Below are 22,834 nucleotides of genomic sequence, written 5' to 3'. Positions count from 1 at the left end.
AGATTAATTCAGGTTTTTTTGTGGGGGGGCCACAAAATACCTGATAGTTTTGTTTTTGTGTTGAGATTAAATTAAATGTGCTACAGGATACAAAGTTATAGCATGGTTTTCCTATAATAACCTTGTGGATAGTTCATTTTGATAGCTAGTTTTGTCATTAGACATTTTGCCCGCTTGCTCTGTTGAAGTCTGACTAGCACTAATTTCTCACTGCTGACACCTTTTGAGACACTTCTATTGTATGTGTGTGTGTGTGTGAGTGAAGGAGAGAAGCACTTACTTTTACTTAGCATGTCTGTTCCTCTTGCATGGGAGTGTGAATCCACTATCTGGTCTGAGATAGGGAAGAGCAAAGCCTTTGCCCCTTGACTTCTGATTTCGACCAACTTGCTGAAACAATTTGATTCGGAGAGAATTATATTGCAAAGCATTTTTCCCTGTTCCAAATCCTTATTTTCACTCTTGTGTCTTCTAGGTTTGAACTGAACCTTGCAAAACAGAATTTTTGTAAATTAATTGTTGGCTTTGTATTATTTTTTATTATGACCTCAATTCAAATGAATTGAATTAATCAAGTACCAACTCATTGGCTCAACAAAATTACAGTACAATTGCCAGTGATCTAGCTTTGGTAACGCTTTACTGCTTTTGCATGGTTCATGTTTTGTAGCATGTTTTCTTCACTTCCTTTCCCAGGCTAAGTTGCAGAGAAATACAGTTAAACTGGTCAATGATGTGACTACTGTGGAATGTCTTGGTTTAGACTTCTATTCTAGTTTTTTGCTGTTTTGTGTTGAGTTTCTATGCTCTTCAATGCAGTTGCTGATATGTACAATGCATTGTGATAACCAAGAGTCCTGCTGTAGTACTTTTTGAAGGCTAGCGACAATGTGGTTTCTCATTGACTTCTTTTGTCACTTCCTTATGCTAGCCTCACCTGTGCCTTTTGTAAAGCACACTGAGGACATAACTCAACTGAATTATCAGTGCTCGGGTTTTAATCAACGAATCACTAAAAATACTTTAATTCGCTGGTGGTTTGATGAGCATAACTACAAACGTATGATATTCAGACTCCTACTGCATACACGTATTTGTACACCTATTTCCAACCAATGTCTCTAGTCGCAGATACAGTCATCAACTTCCTGTTTTCTCTGGTTGTGATCTGTAATGTACTTTGTCTACCAAAATGAGAAACTGCATTTTCTTCCAACTAACGTCTTCCGTGAAGTGGATGCATTAACACTTAACCTCACTTCTGTCTGTCCTCTCTACTGGCTTTCCAATAAAACTGCAAGACTACTTTTGTCCTCTCAATCACTGCTAACACTAGAGCAACTCTAAAACCAACTCTAAATCTTCTTTCACGTGGACCTCGAATGGGGAAAGGCTACCAAAATGTGTCTGCCTTTTTTTGCATGCCTTTGTAGCATGTTTGGGATCCCGCTTTCAAGTGCCCATATCGTCAATTATGAAGAGGAAATAGTACACAACAAATCAGATCAAAACCTGTCCCCCTTTTTCTGTTCATATTCTGTATCTAATCATGATAGTCATGCTTTACGTTTACTTTTAATATCAATATGCAACATTGGGAATGATTTTGGCCTACCTGATCGTACATGTTCCAAGTACCATTTTGTAGATAATGTATCAAATATTTCCCCATTTCAAAATATGAGAGCTCTCCGCAGAGGTTACTCCTGATGGTAACATCTGCAAAAGAGTGTTGTTCCAGCACTAGAACATGTATAGGAAAGTTACATCCAAGAAATAAGCAAAGCATTCTATATAAATCCATATAATTTTACACTAAAGAGCACAATTTTATAGGATTCTTCTGAATTCACTTATTAGCCTGAGGCCAGAACCAATGCGCAAACCAAGGTCTTAGATCTATAAAAAGAAAGTCAATGGAAGCCACTGTCAGTATTAGGTTTTTGTTTAAGCTGGTTTGTCCCTGAATTTGATGAATGATTTCTTCCTAGACTTATTTTTCTGGGCATGGAAAGTGCATGTCCTCAATTTGTCATACATCTTGTATAATTATGATGTTTGTGAAAGTTTGAGGGTGTTTTTAATCTGACCAAAAAGTATATTGTTTTACACTGAAAATGGTTAGAAAAACGTATGCAGATGTAGAAAATGAGTAATTATATAAATTTAAATCCTACCCAAAAACACCCCGTGGCAATAGAAGTTCCCATGTTGCATATTCATACTTGTATCCTTTCCTTTTTTTAAAAGCCATCCTTCCTCTTTTTGATTTCCCATTTTAATTTCTTCATTTTGTTGGGAACCTCTTTGGTTTGTTTCCTGTTTTGTTTTTTCAAGGATGGCGACTCTGATAGTGGCGATGACTCAGATAAGAGGTCTTGTGAGGAAAGCTGGAGACTGATCACCTCCCTGAGGGAAAAGCTGCCTCCTAGCAAGCTGCAGTCCATAGTCAGAAAGTGTGGCTTGCCCAGCAGTGGGAAGCGTCGGGAGCCTGTGAAAATGTACCAGGTTCCCCAGCACCGACGCATCACCAAGGATGCCAAGTGGGTCACCATCTCGGACCTGAAGATCCAGGCAGTGAAAGAGATCTGCTACGAGGTGGCCCTCAACGACTTCCGCCACACACGCCAGGAGATAGAGGCCCTGGCCATCGTCAAGATGAAGGAGCTGTGCGCCGCCTATGGCAAGAAGGACCCCAACGAGCGGGACTCGTGGCGGGCTGTGGCCAGGGACGTGTGGGACACGGTCGGGGTAGGCGACGAACGCATCGAGGATGTTCTCACCAACGGTAATGGGGGAAGAGGCGGAGGGGGAGCAGGTGTGGTGGCTGACCCCATGGATGACCTCAAGGTGCACATTGACAAGCTGGAGGACATTCTGCATGAGGTGAAGAAGCAGAACAACATGAAGGATGTGGAAATCCGTGCCCTCAGGAACAAGATGGTCAAGATGGAGAAAGTCCTGCCACTCATCACCCCAGAGTGTCAGACTTCCAGCCCGCCTACCACCAGCCCCCCTGCTAGCGCCCCCAGAACCCCTAGTCCTTGGGAGGGCCGACCCCTGGTGCAGGCCGAAGGGGAGGAGGGCGAACTGCAAACTGCGGGTGACGACTCCACCCTCCGCCGGGGCCATATGCGCTGGATGCGGCAGGAGCAGGTGCGCCTGAAGAGTCTCCAGCAGCAGGAGATCACCAAGCAGCTTCGCCGGCAGAGCGGCCCTCACCGCTTCATCCCGCCGGAGGACCGCAAGCTCCGCTTCCCGTTCCGAAGCAATCCCACGCACCGCAACTCCTGGAGTCCCGGCACCCACATCATCATCACCGACGAGCGGGTCATTGAGCTGAAGGTGCCAAAAGAGGCCTTTGAAGAGGAGGAGGGGGGGGGTCAGGTGCAGGCTGAGGAGGGGGGAGAGTCCGGAGAGAGAATGGCGACTCCTATTATTCAAGCCACCTACCCCCAACAGCCGAGCCCCTCCCCGCAGCCACGCAGATGTAAAGACTTGGAGCAGGGCCCAAGCCAAGGCCAGGGCCAGAGACAAAGCCATAGAAACCACCAGAATCAGCAGTCCCATGAACGAAGCCGCAGCAACTCCTTCAACCACCGCCGAAATTCTGGTTCTATGGACCGCCGAAACTATGGTTCCATGGACCGCCGATCCTCCGGCTCCATGGAGTCCTTGCAGTACTCTGATAAGGGCAGGAAGCAGCAGCAGGCCTTCTATCAACCCCGGCACCACTACCAAAACCAACAGGCCCAACAACCCCAACCACACCACCAACAGCCCTGCCACTACAACAGCATGCCCTATGGCGCCAACACCAACTTCACTAGTTACCAGAAATATCCACAAACTGACCAAGCCAACCATCAACGCAATTTTCAGGCACCACCTCGAATGCGCAGGCAAATGTCTGCTCCTAATCTGAAGGATCTGAAGGCTAGCCGAGAGACGACAGTGTGAGATGGGGCTAGTGGGAATGAGGAATTCTGTACTTTGGTAGACAAACACATTACAGATCACAAAACCTCAGAATAATTGTCCACAGTGAGACAAACAGCTAGAACTGTTACTCTTTTTGCACTTGAACGGTGTTGGTTGATCCAAATTTCAATGGTATGTGTATAATGAAAGCACAATTGACCATTTCAATTGCATAATCTATCTATGCCCTTCCTCCTGTATCCGTTGTGCTGCACTGGTTGCTATTTCAACATATGCAAATAAGGAGAGCTGTTGTAAGGAATCAAAGCCAACACAAGATAATGGGACTTTTTGTGTCATCCATTTTAAATAATGATAAATCATCATACATTTTTTATTTGTTCAGACAAATGATTTTCATGGTTGATCATCTGCGTTTTACACTGTTTGCAGTTTTAGTTTTGGTTTATATTGAATGTTATTTTAGCTATTATAAAGATTAACCCTTGGCTAGGGGAAAACAGGGTTGTTTCTAAATCCTTAGTTCAAACCCTTTACCTTGGTGTCTACAAAGTGCCCAACATTTACAGTCAAACAGTATTTACTCTGTTCTTTACGAAACCCAACTCCAGGAAAAATAACAAACATTCTCACCCTTTTTATTTAATTTGGTACACTAACCGGATCTGCCAAGTGTACATTTACAATGTTTGTTATATCATTTCGGGACAGTAAGTGTTCTATCATAATTTACCATGTCACATTTCAAAGGTTTTTACATTGACCTGTTGTTATTATCGATATGGAAGTTAGCAGCTAATTAAGCTACACATCAAAGTGACTGTGTAATACAATATAATCTGTATGTAAATTAGATGATGCATTCATTGTGAATTAATTTACTGTGCACAACCAACACTTGACTGCCTTTTGAAAATGAATGAAGACTGATCGAATGGAATCAAAGAAGTGCCTTAATGATTCACTAACACAACATTAACATTGCTCTGCATTTACAATCTGGTATCAAAGACCTTCATTGGCTCGGTCTCCCTATAACTTTTTGATTCAGTTTTAACACTTGCCTACAGAACGCATACTAAATGAATACCTTAAATTGCCCTATACTTGTAACCACTAGTGCTGAAAATGTACCAAATTAACGAGATTGGGGAGACAATGCCTTATTATTCCTTTTGGCCACCATGAGTAAAACAATGTAAGCCTCTTGTCTTCATAGTTAGTGTAAATGAAAGGAAACAGGTATTTTTACTTAAGATATGCGACTACCACCGTACATTGTATTTACAAAACTCAATTGCACTTCCTTAAGTCATAAAGAAGTTGTACTCTCAATCATATTACAAAAAAGTGAGAGAATATGGACAGATCTGTCTTAAGCACCGTTTTCTTTTGTACTCTATTGTTTGAGATGTAGATGTTGATTTAATGAGATCTAGCGGAACATCATTCTGTTAAGACCAACTGCCACACATTGAGTTTAAAAGCTAGGGTCTTGCTTTTCCCACGGGATGTGTTCTATGTACAGTACTAAAACTGGTTGTGTCCCAAATAGCACTCTATTTCCTCCTTAGTGCGCTACTTTTGATAATTGAAGTCTGTTCAAAAGTAGTGCACTATGTAGGGAATAGGGTGCCTTTCGGGAAAGCGCCTGTGGATTCTGGGTAATGTATTAGATTGCCATTTATTTATCTCTGGTTCAGTGACTCAGACCCACAAAATGCAGCTTCTTAGGGAGAGGATGTCCATCCAAGGCTTACCATGGTTTCAAAAGACTCACCCTCAACTTGGGAGTAACAGAAAGAATGAAAGTCTTTGCATATTGCATGTTTCAGGAGAAGCATCCATGTCCAATTTGGATTTGACTCGAACATGTGGTTTCATAAATTCTACTGTTGTAAATACATGACACATTGAATGCCATTTCCATCTGTAAAGAATGGAATATGTACACATCTTGTTCGGTTTCCCACACATTCATTCTTAAGGATTAGTTTAGCGATTAGAACACCGCCCTGAAACAATTTATCTGATACCATGCATTTATATCTATCAATTACACTGTGTAAACGCTGTTGACAGACTTCAAATGAGATCATTATTGCCTCATGAGTTTGCCACTGATGCTGTTAGTCAACTCTTCACTTCTGAGTGATTTAAGTATTCTTATCTCCTATACCTTAATAGCTTACTTCGCTGCCTATCCCTGAAGAGAACCTTGTGATTTCCAAATGCAATGGCCAACGCCGATCTCTAAATGACTTTCTTTAAAGAAAACATTTAATTCAGGATGCTTAGAGATTTGTGATATCCATTGGCCTATCTGAGCTACAGTATGTTATTGATAACTGTACATAACAGAATAATATAAAGTTCTCAAAATACTATTTACTCTACATTTGTGTGTAACGCAAACCAAATGGCAAAAATCTATAGGACATTTTCTTCAACCGTTTGCTTTCTTTACATTTAAAAAGTGCTCTTGCTTCTATGACTATTTTGCATGCCTTCAAGTCAATGTTCCAATAAATAATGTTATTTAACGCATGCATCCGGTGCTGACAGCTTCTCAAAATATTACCTGGAGAGCTGGAAAAGTAGTCAATGAAATGGACAATGTACAGCTATATTGTTCTTTTTAAATATATGTTATGTTAGTGTCTGGTCAGTGTTGTTAGTCTATCTGAATATGATATGAAGTGCCTCGATATGGCTGTGTATCAAGTTGTTGCCCCGTAAAAGGCTAGTACTTTGTGCAAAAAATATTGGAACTTCATTGTTCACAGGTTTTATCAAGGATATAATACATATGTTTGTGTTGCTGGAGATCTATTTTCGAAGTATGACTGAAATAAAATGTTACAGATGCAGGCCTTTGCTTGGTGTTCAACTTGTTTACTTAAAATAATCTTACTGGTTTTCCCCAAAAAAATCTAACATTTCTCAAAGGCCAAGCAGCCTCGTGTGAATTGATATTGAACATTTGGCTGTACGTTAAATAAAATCTGAGGGAGGGATCTCATGATACTCCGTATCAGCATACTATTAAGTATCATGGCATGAAAACAAAGCATGAAGAGGATTGAAATTGCTGAGGAATACAGTTCTACTGTTGGAAACAAGCAGCCTGGGGTTGTCATCCACACACTAGCTAGGTTTCCATCCAATTTGCGACAGATTCTCATGTGAATATTCTAAAATCAGTATAAACAAAATATGCTATTTTTTTCCCACCAAACGGACTTGTTGCCGAAACAAATCAGTGCGTGACTTAAGTATTGCCCACAAAATGTACTTTCTCGCTTAAATGTACATGTGCCGATTTAAAAATTCAATGCGTTTCCATCGCATTTTCAACTGATCGTTTTGTTGCAAACTGTTGAGTTAAATAGCAAATGTGCCTACTCTGATTTTGGTAAATGCGCTCCAGCTACAGTTCGCAGTGTGGGTAGGCTGTGCCGCCAGGTATGCTAGTCTACATGATGAGATTATTATGGATACGAGCGCGAATATTTGTATTTGTCAAACGATAGACAAGCATCAATAATCATTTCACCAGAATAAGACCCTCTATTTATTGGAAAACTGCACTTTCACCACCCTGTGCAGTTCATTATTGATTTAATCTGTAGCCTAATAACTGCATGTTTTCCCGATTCACAATATCATCGCGTGACACCAAGTTCACTTAGATATAAGGGTTGTTATATCAATATTTGCGCATAAAGGCGTTTCCACCTCCATTTCTCACATATGACCTTTTACCGACACAAAAAGATCCCACCATGTCGAACGAACACATGATGATCTGGCGGTATTTATAAAAAATTCCCGAAACTTCCAGTTTCCATAACAGCTGTTGTGATTTTATTTTGTACGGTATGACTTTACTTGCATAAAAACTGTGGATGGAAACGTGGTTACTGTTATATAAAGCACATTCTATATGACCATATACTACTGTGCGTTCCGTCTTGTTTGTGTTTTCGAGTATCAGAAAAACATTTAGCTTCATTAATCTAATGACCTCGGTAGTTCATAAATGAATGTCCACAACAGTTATCCATTTTTTGAACGATATGGTTAATTGACCCAGAACTCACACAGGCTACTGTTAAGACGTAGTTTACGCCAAATAAATCAACAACCAGTATCTTACCTCACTGCATTGTAAGAGTAGAGTAGTCATGATTTAGGCATACACAGTTCAGGCTCCAGTACTTGAATTGATGAAGGCTGATTTTAAAAAATTAAAAAAATGTAACTGTGGTTTATGTTTAGAATTCGAATTACATAGCATGATACATCACACAAAGGACTATAAATTGTCTTCATAATTAGAATACTATGTGTTAGCCATGCCCTGCTATTACCACAAAATAGTGCTTTTTGGTTTGTTTTTACAAAATACACTAACTAGGTGCAGTCTAAAATAATGATATTCAAAAAAGTTTTTCCCAAAGAAAGTTAATTCATTCTATTAGACCTGAGGATAGTAATTGTTGCTTCAAACTTTAAGAAATGTACCTTTTAAACACCTTTAACTTGTGGTTTTCCAGGTGTTAACGGAAGTGAGAAATTTAGGTTTTTCACTTTAATCATTTTTATGTGATTTCTATACTTTGAACATACCATCACCACATTTCCATCTTAACATACTGAACACCTTGACAGATAGTGTATTTAAAAAGTCTGATTTTTCATATGAAATCTTAGCATATCATACCTGCAATATAAGATTGAACATCCAAATAAGAGTAGTTTCCTGTTAAAGGTTTTAGAAATACTTATATTACCAATTCTATTTAAAAGTATTATCTTAATTGGAGAGGCATTTTTTGTCTTTGTTTAGGTGGACTCAACATGGATAAAGAGAATCTTTGAGACCCAAATGTCACCCTATTCCCTGTATAGTAGGGCTGGGATGATACATTTTTGGGGGGCGTAGTTCAGCTTTAATATTGCAGATAGAATGTGGCTTCCATCAATGTAATTGTCTGCATCATTTCCAATCCCCCATATATCATTTTTGGTAAATATATACAGTACCAGTTAAAAGTTTGGGCACACCTACTCATTCAAGGGTTTTTCTTTATTTTCTACATTGTATAATAATGGAGAAGACATTACAACTATGAAATGACATATGGAATCATGTAGTAACCCAAAAAAGTGTTAAACAAATTAAAATATATCTGAGATTCTTCAAAGTAGCCAACCTTTGCCTGAATGACAGCTTTGCACACTCTAGGCATTCTCTCAACCAGCCTCAACTGGAATGCTTTTCCAAAAGTCTTGAAGGAGTTTCCAAATATGCTGAGCAATTGTTGGCTGCTTTTCCTTCACACTGCGGTCCAACTCATCCAAAACCGCCTCTATTTGGTTGAGGTTGGGTGTTTGTGGACGCCAGGTCATCTGATCCAGCACTCCATCTCTCCCCTTCTATAGAAATAGCCCTTACAATGCCTGGAAGTGTTTTGGGTCATTGTCCTCTTGAAAAACAGATGATAGTCCCACTAAGCGCCAACCAGATGGAATGGCGTATCGCTGCAGAATGCTGTGGTAGCCATGCTGGTTAAGTGTGCCTTGAATTCTAAATAAAGCACAGACAGTGTCACCAGCAACGCACCATCACACCTCCTCCTCCATGCTTCATGGTAGGAACCACACAAGCATCCGTTCACCTACTGTGTCTCACAAAGACATGACGGTTGGAACCAAAAAATCTCAAATTTGGACTCATCAGACCAAAGGAGGTATTTCTATCGGTTACTTGAACTCTGTGAAGCATTTATTTGGGCTGAAATTTCAGAAGCTCGTAACTCAAATGAACTTATCCTCTGCAGCAGCGGTAACTCTGGGTCTTCCTTTCCTGTGGCGGTCCTCATGAGAGCCAGTTTCATAATAGTGCTTGATGGTTTTTGCGACTGCACATGAAGAAACTTTAAAAGTTCTTGACATTTTCCAGATTGACTGACCTTCATGTCTTAAAGTAATGGACTGTCATTTCTCTTTGCTTATTTGAGCTGTTCTTGCCATACTATGAACTTGGTATTTTACCAAATAGGGCCATCTTCTGTATACCCTCCCTATTTTGTCACAACACAACTTAATTGGCTCAAATGCATTAAGAAGGAAAGAAATTCCACAAATGAACTTTTAAATAGGCACACCTGCTAATTGAAATTCATTCCAGGTGTCTACCTCATGAAGCTGGTTGAGAGCATGCAAAGAGTGTGCAAAGCTGTCATCAAGGCAAAGGGTAGCTACTTTGAAGAATCTCAAATGCATAAAATATATTTGGATTTGTACAACACTTTTTTTATAGTTACTACATGATTCCATGTGTTATTTCATAGTTTTAATCATAGTTTTAATGTCTTCTATTATTCTACAATGTAGAAAATAGTATAACATTGAATTAAAACCCTTGAATGAGTAGGTGTGTCCAAACTTTTGACTGGTAGTGTGTGTGTACAGACGCATCACAAGTCCTCAACTGGCAGCTTCATTAAAGAGTACCCGCAAAACGCCAGTCTCCTTGTCAACAGGGAAGAGGCGACTCTGGGATGCTGGCCTTCTAGGCAGAGTTGCAAAGACAAAGCCATATCTCAGACTGGGCAATAAAAAGAGAAGATTAAGATGGGCAAAAGAACACAGACACTGGACAGAGGAACTCTGCCTAGAAGGCCAGCATCCCGGAGTCGCCTCTTCACTGTTGACGTTGAGACTGGTGTTTTGCGGGTACTATTTAATGAAGCTTCCAGTTGAGGACTTGTGAGGCGTCTGTTTCTCAAACTAGACTCTAATGTACTTGTCCTCTTGCTCCGTTGTGCACCGGGTCCTCCCACTCCTCTTTCTATTCTGGTTAGGGCCAGTTTGCGCTGTTCTGTGAAGGGAGTAGTACATAGCATTGTACCAGATCTTCAGTTTCTTGGCAATTTCTCGCATGGAATAGCCTTCATTTCTCAGAACAAGAATAGACTGACGAGTTTCATAAGAAAGTGCTTTGTTTCTGGCCAATTTAAGCCTGTTTTCGAACACACATGCTGATGCTCCAGATACTCAACTAGTCTAAAGAAGTCCAGTTGTATTGCTTACTTAATCAGAACAACCGTTTTCAGCTGTGCTAACATAATTGCAAAAGGGTTTTCTAATAATCAATTAGCTTTTTAAAATTATAAACATGAATTAGCTAACACACTGTGCCATTGGAACACAGGAGTGATTGCTGATAATGGGCCTCTGTACGCCTATGTAGATATTCCATTAAAAATCAGCCGTTCCCAGTCATTTACAACATTAATAATGTCTACACTGTATTTCGGATCAATTTCATGTTTTTCGATGGACAAAAATGTTGCTTTCTTTCTTTCGAAAACAAGGACATTTCCAAGTATATACATACATACATCTTCCTAGTATCAAGGAAACAAAATATTTAACTCTGCCTTAATGTTGGAAACAAACACATGTATGTTTTCATCCAGAGACACTTACATTTATTTTCCATGCTGTAGCACGCAAAATATTACGTAGAGCAGGTTTTTAAAGGACTAAAGAGTTTGGTCTTCATGTTTTCATTACTTTCATTACAGTATAACATCCAACATTGAGTCTGTTTCTGCCTATTGGTGGGTAGTGCAGAGGGTGTGTGTGTGTGATATGAAAGGCGACATTGTTCCCCAGAAGACACTGAACAAAAAGCATGATGTCATCGGGACAACTGTCTCCTGCATGAACGACACCCCTCATTGGATGACATTAGGCACCGTTTCAACCAACCTCTCCAAACTACCAACCTCTTAGATACTTTAATGAATCAGTTTGAGTGCAAAATTAATGTTCTTTTAATTGTCACTTTGTGTTAGCATTACAGTTTCTAGGTTAGACGGTGAAATGGTTATGAATATGAAATGTATCTCATGAAAATCGACGGTGTGTGACTCTCAAGCTTACCCCTCTCATCTCTTTTCCCCATTAGCCTGGTTCACACGAAGGGCTAAACCAAGCAGACAAGGACCGAGCTTGGCCTGGTTAGGTATCAACCATAGTTGCTGGAAAATATAATGCGAAAAGGAAACATCTGAGCCAGCATAATTTGTTTGGTCCTATAGGGTGAATCGGGCAACCATCTGTCTTGATCCCCGCAAGACATGCAAGCTCTGTCATGGTTGTGGTGTTGTTGTCAATGATGGTGGTGGGGGTTTGGCCCACCTTCTGTCCTCCCGTCCTGTCTGTCCATTGGCTGACGGGCGGTGTCCATTCTCTCCTCTCTGCCCTCTGCCGTACTGTGCAGGTCTATGAGAGCAAGTTGCAGGAACTTCAGAAACAGGTGGAAACCTGTTCACTGGCTGTGGAGACGCCCGATGAAGAGGAAGATGAAGAGGAGGAAGAGGAGGGTGCGTTCTTCTTTCAATCATGGAATAGAACAAGGAATAGAATTTCGCTGCTGTTCATGAACCAGGGACCGTATTCATCAAGCATCTCAGAGTAGGAGTGCTGATCTAGGAAGAGGTCTCTCCTGTCCATGTGATCTTGTGCATTTGAACTCTGAGATGCTTCATGAATACAGGCCCAAAAAGCCATTTAAATTAGTTAAATTGAACTTTTTTAATGTGGCCCTGTACTGCACCTGTGTGTGTTCTTTTCATGAGCAAAATGTGTGTTGTCATGTTGACTGCCCATAGAAATCACCCACTCATCAGAAAAGATTGATCAAGGTAACTGAACTCCAAGTAAAACAGTCTTATGACTAATGATGAAACATTCCAGTCTTCCTAACCAGCACAACCACATACATTTACTAGTGTCCAAAACAACCCCCCAACATTGAACCCATGAACAATACTTAACGTGTGTGCGTGTGTACGTAGAGTTGTGTGTGTGTGTCTGTCTGTGTGTGTGCATGTGTGTGTGTCTCTTGTGTAGAGTTGAATATATTTGCCACTCTTTGACAATGTCCCCTATCCCTGCAGTGCCCTGGACACAGCATGAGTTTGAGCTAGCGCAGTGGGCCTTCAGAAAATGGCGGTACCATCAGTTCACCTCGCTCCGCGACCAGCTGTGGGGCAATGCGGTCTACCTGAAGGAGGCCAACGCCATCAGTGTCGAACTAAAGAAGAAGGTAACTATTGTCACAGTATACACTCCAATTCAGTTTAAAAACCCAATTTAAACTCTTAATAATAATATTGAATATTGAGAAATATTATTATATTCTGAACAAAATTCTATCAAATTTGGTCCGGTTCCTGAAACTCATGTCCATTGGTGTTGGGAGATGTTCGCATACACACCTAGTTTCAAAATAGCTGAGGCAATGGCTGCATAGCAATAGTTTTAAGTAGCTTCCTCTCCCTGTCTCCTCTCTATGTCCTCTGCATTTATGTGAAAACGCAGGATAGGTGAAAGTGGTAGATGAGTGCTGATCCGCTGAGCACAATGTCAATGTACACCATAGAAATAGAATTACTAGAATGGGATTCCCAATTCAAGTCAATGTCATATTTACAGTACCAGTCAAGTTTGGACACACCTACTCATTCAGGGAGATTTCTACATTGTAGAATAATAGAAAAGACATCAGAACTATGAAATAACACAGAATAATGTAGTAACCAAAAAAAAAAACATTTTAGATTCTTCGAAGTAGCCACCCTTTTCTTTGTTACAGCTTTGCACACTCTTGACATTCTCTCAACCAGCTTCACCTGGAATGCTTTTCTAACCGTCTTGAAGGAGTTCCCACATATGCTGAGCACTTGTTGGCTGATTTTCCTTCACTCTGCGTCCAACTCATCCCAAACCGTCTCAATTAGGTTGAGGTCGGACGATTGTGGAGGCCAGGTCATCCAATGCAGCACTTCTTGGTCAAATAGCCCTTACACAGCCTGGAGGTGTGTGTTGGGTCATTGTCCTGTTGGAAAAACAAATGATAGTCCCACTAAGCGTAAACCAGATGGATGGAGTATCGCTGCAGAATGCTGTGGTAGCCATGCTGGTTAAGTGTCCCTTTAATTCTAAATAAAGCACAGACAGTGTCACCAGCAAAGCACACCATCACACCACCACCTCCATGCTTCACGGTGGGAACCACACATGCAGAGATCATCCGTTCACCTACTCTCCGTCTCACATAGACACGGCGGTTAGAACAAAAATCTCACATTTGGACTCATCAGACCAAAAGCCAGATTTCCACTGGTCTAATATCCATTGCTCGTGTTTCTTGGCCCAAGCAAGTCGTCTTCTTATTGGTGTCCTTTAGTAGTGGTTACTTTGCAGCAATTCGACCATGAAGGCATGATTAACGCAGTCTCCTCTGAACAGTTGATGTTGTGTCTGTTGTTTTAACTCTGATGCATTTATTTGGGCTACAATCTGAGGTGCCGTTAACTCTAATGAACTTGTTCTCCGCAGCAGAGGTAACTCTGGGTCTTCCTTTCCTGTGGCGGTCCTCATGAGAGCCATTTTCATCATCGCACTTGATAGTTTTTGCAACTGCATTTGAATATTCTTTCAAAGTTCTTGACATTTTCCAGATTGACTGACCTTCATGTCTTAAAGTAATGATGGACTGTAATTTCTCTTTGCTTATTTGAGCTGTTCTTGCCATAATATGGACTTGGTATTTTACCAAATAGGGCTATCTTCTGTATACCAACCCTACCTTGTCACAACACAACCAATTGGCTCAAACACATTAAGAAGGAAAGAAATTCCACAAATTAACTTTTAAATAGGCACACCTGTTAATTTAAATGCATTCCAGGTGACTTCCTGATGAAGCTGGTTGAGAGAATGCCAAGCGTGTGCAAAACTGTCATCAAGGCAAAGGGTGGCTACTTTGAAGAATCTCAAATATAAAATAGATTTTGATATAACACTTTTTTGGTTACTACATCATTCCATATGTGTTATTTCATGGTGTTGATATCTTCACTATTATTATACAATGTATAACATTTTATAAAGATTGAAAAACTCTTGAATGAGTAGGTGTTCTAAAACTTGTGACTGGTACTGTACGTGAGATGATGTCACAGGGAAGGACACCACAATGTTTCAAATTACTCACGTTTTATGAGTATCAATCAATCGCAACAATACATTCCATGAAGAGGATAGTAGGAGAAAATGCTGAACACAACCCTTCAAATTATGGATGTTGATCTTTGAGATGGTATGCGTCCTTGGTATGCGTCCCAAATGGACCCTATTCCTTTTATCGTGCACTACTGTTGACCAGAGCTCCCTGGTTAAAAGAAAAGCACAATAAAAGGAAATAGGGTGCCAGTTGGGACGCAAATATGGAATCTGATACGCCTGCGATCACCGTACTATTGCCGGTCTGTATGGCGAGTCCCAAATGGCTCCTTACATAGTGCACTACTTTTGACCCCTAGTAGTAAACTATATAGGGAAGTGGGTACCATTTGGGGGGGACACATGGTCTTCCCGATCTAGAGGAGCTTGTGATTTCCATTCTGAGTATAGACATGTCAGGTTGTAGGAGCAGGCTGGTGGAGGGGAAAGGACTTTCAGGTTTCCTACTGCTCTTTATTTATCACAAGCTTCTACTCCTATTTTTTTATGCCCTTTGGCATTCTTTTCTTTTCTTGAACATATTACCTCAGACAGACTCCACCCCCGTCTTCCTTTTTGACCTCTCCTTCTCCACCTCGCCCATCTTTCAGGTGCAGTTCCAGTTCGTATTGCTGACGGACACCCTGTACTCACCACTTCCCCCGGAGCTTTCGCCCCCCGAGCTGGAGAAGGAGCGCGACTCACGCCCGTTCCCCCGCACCGTGGTGGCTGTTGAGATACAGGACCTGAAGAATGGCGCCACGCACTACTGGTCCCTGGAGAAGCTCAAGTAAGACCCTGGGTCATGTTCATTAGGGCACACTGTAGCAAAATCGTTTTGCAACAGAAAATTTAAATGAGTGTTTCTTATTGGGCAATTCTAGGTAGTCTCTCCATTTTCTTCCATTTAGTCCCTAATGAACACAAACAACCCTGGTCTCCTAAAGTAGTAAATTAGTTGATTCTGGGGTCAATCCTGGGTCAGCTACAGTCATTTTAGCAAAGGGGGTTGAAATTCAGTTTAAAAACTGGAAATTGCCCAGTACTTTGGATGTTAAGATGATCAATTACACAGGTTTCAATTCACTTCCTGCATTGAGTTGATTTGGATTCATATGATATTGCCACAGCTTACCTTGATTTTCATGCCCACTTATGATATCCGTGATGCCATCCCTCTTTGCATTCTTAAGGGAGGTGTATGGTAAAGGGTACAGGGCCTATATTCACAACGCTCGCTGATCTAGGATCAAGTCACACCTGTCCATATACTATTCATTGGTATCTAAAACGCAAAAGTGATCCTAGATCAGCACTCCAGTTATATTGGTGCTGTATCTGATAAACTAAAGTGTATGTGCATTGATTTTAACCTGACTCAATTGATCTCAAAACCCACGATTATAAATGTGAAAATAACCCCCATAATGTTTTTGCATATGAAATTAGTCTTTGCATTTGTCAGAGATCATTGTCCCATAGTATGTATTAGAGATACCAAACCGCAAAAAAATTAATCCCTGTTTAAATAAGAATATAAACTTTTTAAAATGTTCTCCTCGGGTTTGTACACAACTTGTTACGCACTTATTTAGGGTCTCCTGTATTCAAGGCCCTGAGTTGAGTTGGCTCTAAAATGTTTGTCCTCCATTTTTGATTGCAGAATCATTAACCCATATTTTTTACCTGACGATTATATCTGGTACTATCCCCAAGGTTTGGAAGGTGGCCCATGTACTACCCCTTCACAAAGGTGGTGACTCTTTGTGACCTAAATAACTATCGCCCTATTACAAAACGTTCTTGCTGAGCTAAAATGTTAGAATCCTTGATTAATTCTCAGCTAAGGTCTTATCTTTGAAATGTATCAGTCGAATTTTAGACCAGGTCACAGCGTCTCTGCTGCTTCACTTGTTATAAATGATGTTGTAAATTGTAAGGCAACATTGTGCTGCCCTTTTCATTAACCTGTCAAAGGCCTTCGATACTGTGGATCACTCTACTAATTCAAAGGTAGTCCATTGGTAAAAAAATCTGTCTGACAATCAGCACACAATAGAGCAGGACACAATAGAGCGCATAAAAATAACTTTAACTTCTTGCGTCGAGCCATCCCGGATCCGGTATCGTGACTACAGCCTCAAGCTCATTACCATGAAAATCGCAAATTAAATGAAATTAATCTATTTGCTCTCAAGCTTAGCCTTTTGTTAACAACACTGTCATCTCAGATTTTCAAAATATGCTTCTCAACCATTGCAAAACAAGCATTTGTGTAACCGTATTGATTGCTAGCGTAGCATTTAGCGTTAGCATTTAGCGTTAGCATTCAGCAGGCAACATTTTCACAAAAAAACAGAAAAGGATTCAAATAAAATAATTTACCTTTGAAGAACTTCAGATGTTGTCAATGAGGAGACTCTCAGTTAGATAGCAAATGTTCCGTTTTTACAAAAAATATTATTTGTGTTGACAAATCGGTCCGTTTTCTGCGTCACGTTTAGCTACGAAAAAAAACCTGTATCCAGGATTGTGTAAATCTATCTGCAAGCTCATTAGCATAACACAACGTTAACTATTCATGAAAATCGCAAATGAAATTAAATGAATCTATTTGCTCTCAAGCTTATTAGCCTTTTGTTAACAACACTGTCATCTCAGATTTTCAAAATATGCGTTTGAACCATAGCTAAACAAGCATTTGTGTAACAGTATTGATAGCCTAGCATAGTATTATGCCTCTTTCACCATGCAACATTTTCCACAAAAACCAGAAAAGAATTAAAATAAAATCATTTACCTTTGAAGAACTTCAGATGTTTTCAATGAGGAGACTATGTTAGATAGCACATGTTCCGTTTTTACAAAAAATACTATTTGTGTCGACTAATCGCTCCGTTTTGTTCATCACATTTGGGGAGGGAAAAAAAATATATATATATTAAGTCATTAAAACGCGAACTTTTTTCCAAATTAACTCCATAATATCGACAGAAACATGGCAAACCGATGTTTAGAATCAATCCTCAAGGTGTTTTTCACATATCTATCGACGATAAAATCCATCGTGGCAGTTTACTTTCTCTTCTGAAGAAATGGAATGCGCATGGACCTACAGATTACGCACACAGGACACCGGGCGGGACACCAGGTAAATGTAGTCTCTTATGGTCAATCTTCCAATGATATGCCTACAAACACGTCACAATGCTGCAGACACCTCGGGGAATAGATAGAAACCGCAGGCTCATTCCTGGTGCATTCACAGCCATATAAGGAGACATTGGAACACAGCGCCTTCAGAATCTGGGGCATTTCCTGTATGAAACTTCATCTTGGTTTCGCCTGTTGCATTAGTTCTGGGGCACTCACAGATAATATCTTTGCAGTTTTGGAGACGTCAGAGTTTTGTCTTTCCAAGGCTGTCAATTCCATGCATAGTCGAGCATCTTTTCGTGACAAAATATTGCGCTTAAAACGGGCACGTCTTTTTATCCAATAATGACATAGCGCCCCCATAGGTTGAACAGGTTAAGCATATGTACTTTGGATGGTGCCCACATTGATCGTGTCCTGACCTACAAATATCTGATCATCTGGATAGACGAAAAGCTGTCTTTAAAAAGCATATTGAAGAGTTAGTTTTGAAGCTGAGAATTGCCTCCCGAGTGGTGCAGTAGTCTAAGGCACTGTATCGCAGTGCTTGAGGCGTCACAACAGACCCAGGTTCGATCCCGGGCTGTGACGCAGCCGGGAGACCAGGAGACCCATGAGGCGGCGCCCAGTGTCGTTCGGGGAGGGTTTGGCCGGCCGGGATGTCCTTGTCCCTTCGCGCTGTAGCGTGGCGTGCCGGGCGCATGCACTCTGACACGTTCGCCAGTTGGAAGGTTTTTTTTCCCCCGACACTTTGGTGCAGCTGGCTTCTGGGTTAAGCGAGCAGTGTCAAGAAGCTGTGCGGGCTTGGCAGGGTCGTGTTTTCGGAGGACGCATGGCTCTCGACCTTTGCCTCTCCCGAGTCCGTATGGGAGTTGCAGCGATGGGACAAGACTAAATACTAACATGTTCTAACTGACATGTTCTATATATGAACGCAGCTGCCACTTCATTAAAGCCGTTCGATGCATTTTACCATAGCGCTCTTCGTTTTATTACGGGCGACTAGTTTAGTACACGACTGCATTCTCTACCAGAAGGTTGTTTGGCCCTCTGATGTAACCTAAGTCTATATTTATTCGATGTATTGGGTGAAAGAGACCTTGGTCTTAACATGACTCGCTGACAAAATAACGGTTAAAAAGTTAGAATAATAATGAACTGTTCACACTACTTGGCTAAGCAGAACTGAGCCAAGCTTTACCGCGTTAGCCTGGTTTCATATTCGTATACCATAGTTGCTGGTGTGGACCGTGCTGGAAAGGAAAAGGTGGAGAGAAAATATCCACGGCAGTTCAGTACTGTTCAGGTTGGCACAATAGGGTGATGGGAAAACGGTATCAGTGGAATGAAGCGAAACTGTGGTCTAAGTGGAACTCTGATGTGATTTGCAGGCAGAGGCTGGACCAGATGAGAGAGATGTACGACCGCGCCGGGGAAATGGCTTCCTCCAATCAGGACGACAACGAGGGGGCTTTGACTGGAAATGACCCCTTCTATGACCGCTTTCATTGGTTCAAATTGGTGGGGAGGTACGTAACGACACAACACTGGCTAAAACAATTCCTTTGTTCAATTTTTCTTGTTTGGCTTCTATTTGTCACTTCTGCTGTCTTTGGTTGGGTAATTTAGATGTAAAAGAGTTGCTTTATGGAGTTGAAAAGCAAAGCGGTTGGTTTTGTTATGTGGACGGATACCCTCAGCTGTTTTGAGGAGCTTTCATTCATGAAATGGAATCCATTTACACTTCCGCGATTCCATTATTCATTTTTATGTCTGTGCTGTTGGATTGTTTCATTTTCTGTCCTTATAGCCTCATGTTTTAATTATTTCACATCTTTCAATAAGCACGTTTCATTTATGTTTTATGTTGATAGCGTACATTCTGTGCCCTTATGATGTTCTTTTTGTTTTTTTTGGACCCTTACAGCATTTCACTTTTCATTTGTTATTTTCATTTGGTGATTTTATTTATTTTTCTTTAATTTTATCAATGTCATTTCATGTATACAGTATGTCCTTGTTTTGTTACTAACCACTATGTCTACGCCTTATGTTTTTGTACAAAAACAATTGTTGTAACAATTCTGTTTGTGTTTCCTGTGATGTAGTGTTTCAGTTAAATAAGACTAGTACTAGTCGTAAAGTTAACACTAGACTACTAACAAATGTAAGTAAGCTTTTGTTCTTATAATTCAAATGCTGTTTCTCTTGTTCACATAACTTTATCAATATGGACAGTGTCAACAATATATATTTTAGCAATTTGCTCTGATCCAGAGCAAATTACAGTAGTGACTGAATACATGTAACTTTTTCGTACTGGTCTCAAACCCACAACCCTGGCGTTGCTAGCGACGTGCTCTACCAAATGAGACCAGTGTATCCCTCTCCAACTGTGCACCATGACAGACTTTAACCTTCAAGTCAGTCTTTCACATTACAGTACAATCTACTCAAGCCAAACTATAACTCTCTCCATTGTTAACTTCACTTGGCTGCTTGCCTCCCTGCATCCCATCACCCTCCCGGCCCTCCCCTTGTACCCTTCCCTCCCCCTTAGCTCCCCCATCTTCCATGGCTGCGTCAACGAGCAGCGGCTGGCCGACCGCACGCCCTCACCCACCTTCTCCACGGCCGACTCAGACATCACAGAGCTGGCGGACGAGCGACAGAGCGAGATGTCGGACTACTTGGATGACGAGGCGTTCGTTGACGACACCAGCTCAGACGCTGGCACCGAGGAGGGCTCGGATATCTTCAGCGACGGCCAGGATCCCTTCTACGACCGCTCCCCCTGGTTCATACTGGTGGGAAGGTTGGTGACCACCCATGATGATGATGATGATGATGATGATGATGATCTGAACCACCATGTCAGTCATTTTGTGACCGTGTCACATGTGACATTTACACAGGCTCTGGAAGAGGGGGTGGGGGAGAAGAGTGCTGGCTCATTTCACTCAGGGGCAAATACTAACTTAAACTTAAATTCAATGTTCACTTAGTCCACATACAGTGAGCTCCAAGTATTGGAACAGTACATATTTTGTTTGTTTTGGCTCTGTACTCCAGCACTTTGGATTTGAAATGATACAATGACTTACAGACGCACAAATATCATACTCCCCCAAAAATGCTAACCTTCCGTTATTGAGAGGTTTGCATGTCTTGGGGGTATAATATTTGTGCAACTGTACATTTCTTGCTCATCATTATTCACTATTCATTCAGTATTGTCTGTAGTCATGGTAACATCCACATTAATGTAGAAGGGTTCATGGCACATATTATATTCTTATTTATCATAAAAGTGACTCAAATGGCACAGTACATTATTTACCATTAATTTCTATTGGGCACAAAATAATCTGGAACACAACCAAAACAAACAGCAAATGCATCCAACACATTTGGAGTCACAAGCTTGATGTAGTCATTGCGTGCTATGAATATGGGATCAAATACTTAACTTTTTACTACTTTGATACAAATATAAGTGAATAAGTCCCAATAATTTTGGTCCCCTAAAATGGGGTGACTATGTACAAAAAGTTCTGTAATTTCTAAACGGTTCACCCTCAAATTAAATCTGACAGTCTGCACTTTAACGTCATTGTATCATTTCCAATCCAAAGTGCTGGAGTACAGAGCCAAAACCACAAATGTGTCACTGTCCCAATACTTTTGCAGCTCACTATAAGTAGAGTTTTCACTTAGTCATGCATTGATTCCCCATAAGGGGGGTGTGTGATAGTTAGCACTGTGAAGCGTAGCTTTGGAGGTACTAAAGGCGTCTTTTCATTATTTGGCTACCATATACGATTTATAGGGCTGATGATATAATTGATACGTATTCCCACCCATCAAAATTATCTTGTGTGCTGAGTAGTCCACTTACACCTCAAACTGTTGGGTTTTTTCAAATGTCTCATTCATTGAATTGAGTGCTCTGAACTAAGTGTTTGTGAGGTTTAATTTTTTTTCAGGCCATGGAGGTTTTAGTCTGACACAACCTATAAAGCATAGAAACAAGTTATCACTTATTCATACTGTGAGTCTCTAACATCCCCTCAGTGTCAATGATGCAAGGATATCTGAGACATGTCTCCTCAGTTGCATCCCAAATGGCATCCTATTCCCTATAAAGTGCACTACTGTCTTTATTGCTGTTTTTTTTTAAAGTAGTGTGTAGGGAATAGGGTGCCATTTGGGACCTAACCCTTTTCTATGTATTGCATTCTGCAAGATGGTAGACTGAAAAGAAGCATAATGTGTCACACTGCTATGGAGCAGTGTCTTATTTGTAAGGCCTCATTTAGAATCAAGGCAGGCAGAGTAGAATATTCTAGAATTAGAATAGAGCCAGCACCGTCATCCTCCAGGCGTGTTGTTTCATCTGTAGATATAGAATGTCATTCTATGACATTCTATTTCTATGGCTTAATACCGCTCCGCTCCAGATGCCACCATTTTCTGCTCCCGGGTGAAGTTTCCACTATGTACAGATCTAGGATTAGCTTTCCCTCCCCCAATCCTCATTAGCGGAGAAAATGCTAAACTGACCCAGTATACAGTAGGGGTGACTTCACCCTACAACTCATCTGTTTTTGTGGTATCTGTAGTGGTTAATTCATTGTCTATTTGTTTT

At 40.9% G+C, this 22,834-nt stretch overlaps 1 protein-coding gene across 19 annotated transcripts in view; it reads left to right on the top strand.

Moving 5' to 3' along the window:
• kif1b (kinesin family member 1B) overlaps positions 1–22,834 on the top strand; it is a 111,180-nt gene that overhangs the window by 64,006 nt on the left and 24,340 nt on the right. For 9 of the 19 annotated variants that reach the window (XM_065020721.1, XM_065020724.1, XM_065020720.1 and 6 more), the window contains 6 exons: positions 12,242–12,344; positions 12,633–12,665; positions 12,921–13,069; positions 15,642–15,820; positions 19,578–19,715; positions 20,747–21,001. In XM_065020721.1, coding sequence (XP_064876793.1) covers positions 12,242–12,344; positions 12,633–12,665; positions 12,921–13,069; positions 15,642–15,820; positions 19,578–19,715; positions 20,747–21,001 — 857 coding nt within the window. The remainder of the gene's footprint in view (positions 1–12,241; positions 12,345–12,632; positions 12,666–12,920; positions 13,070–15,641; positions 15,821–19,577; positions 19,716–20,746; positions 21,002–22,834) is intronic. The other 10 variants (XM_065020723.1, XM_065020726.1, XM_065020733.1 and 7 more) reach the window with 3 other exon arrangements.

This window comes from Oncorhynchus nerka, linkage group LG7 (assembly GCF_034236695.1).
Source record: "Oncorhynchus nerka isolate Pitt River linkage group LG7, Oner_Uvic_2.0, whole genome shotgun sequence".
In the NCBI taxonomy this organism is placed as follows: domain Eukaryota; kingdom Metazoa; phylum Chordata; class Actinopteri; order Salmoniformes; family Salmonidae; genus Oncorhynchus; species Oncorhynchus nerka.
Note: the sequence above shows the minus strand (reverse complement) of the source record. Positions and strands in the feature narration are given on the sequence as shown.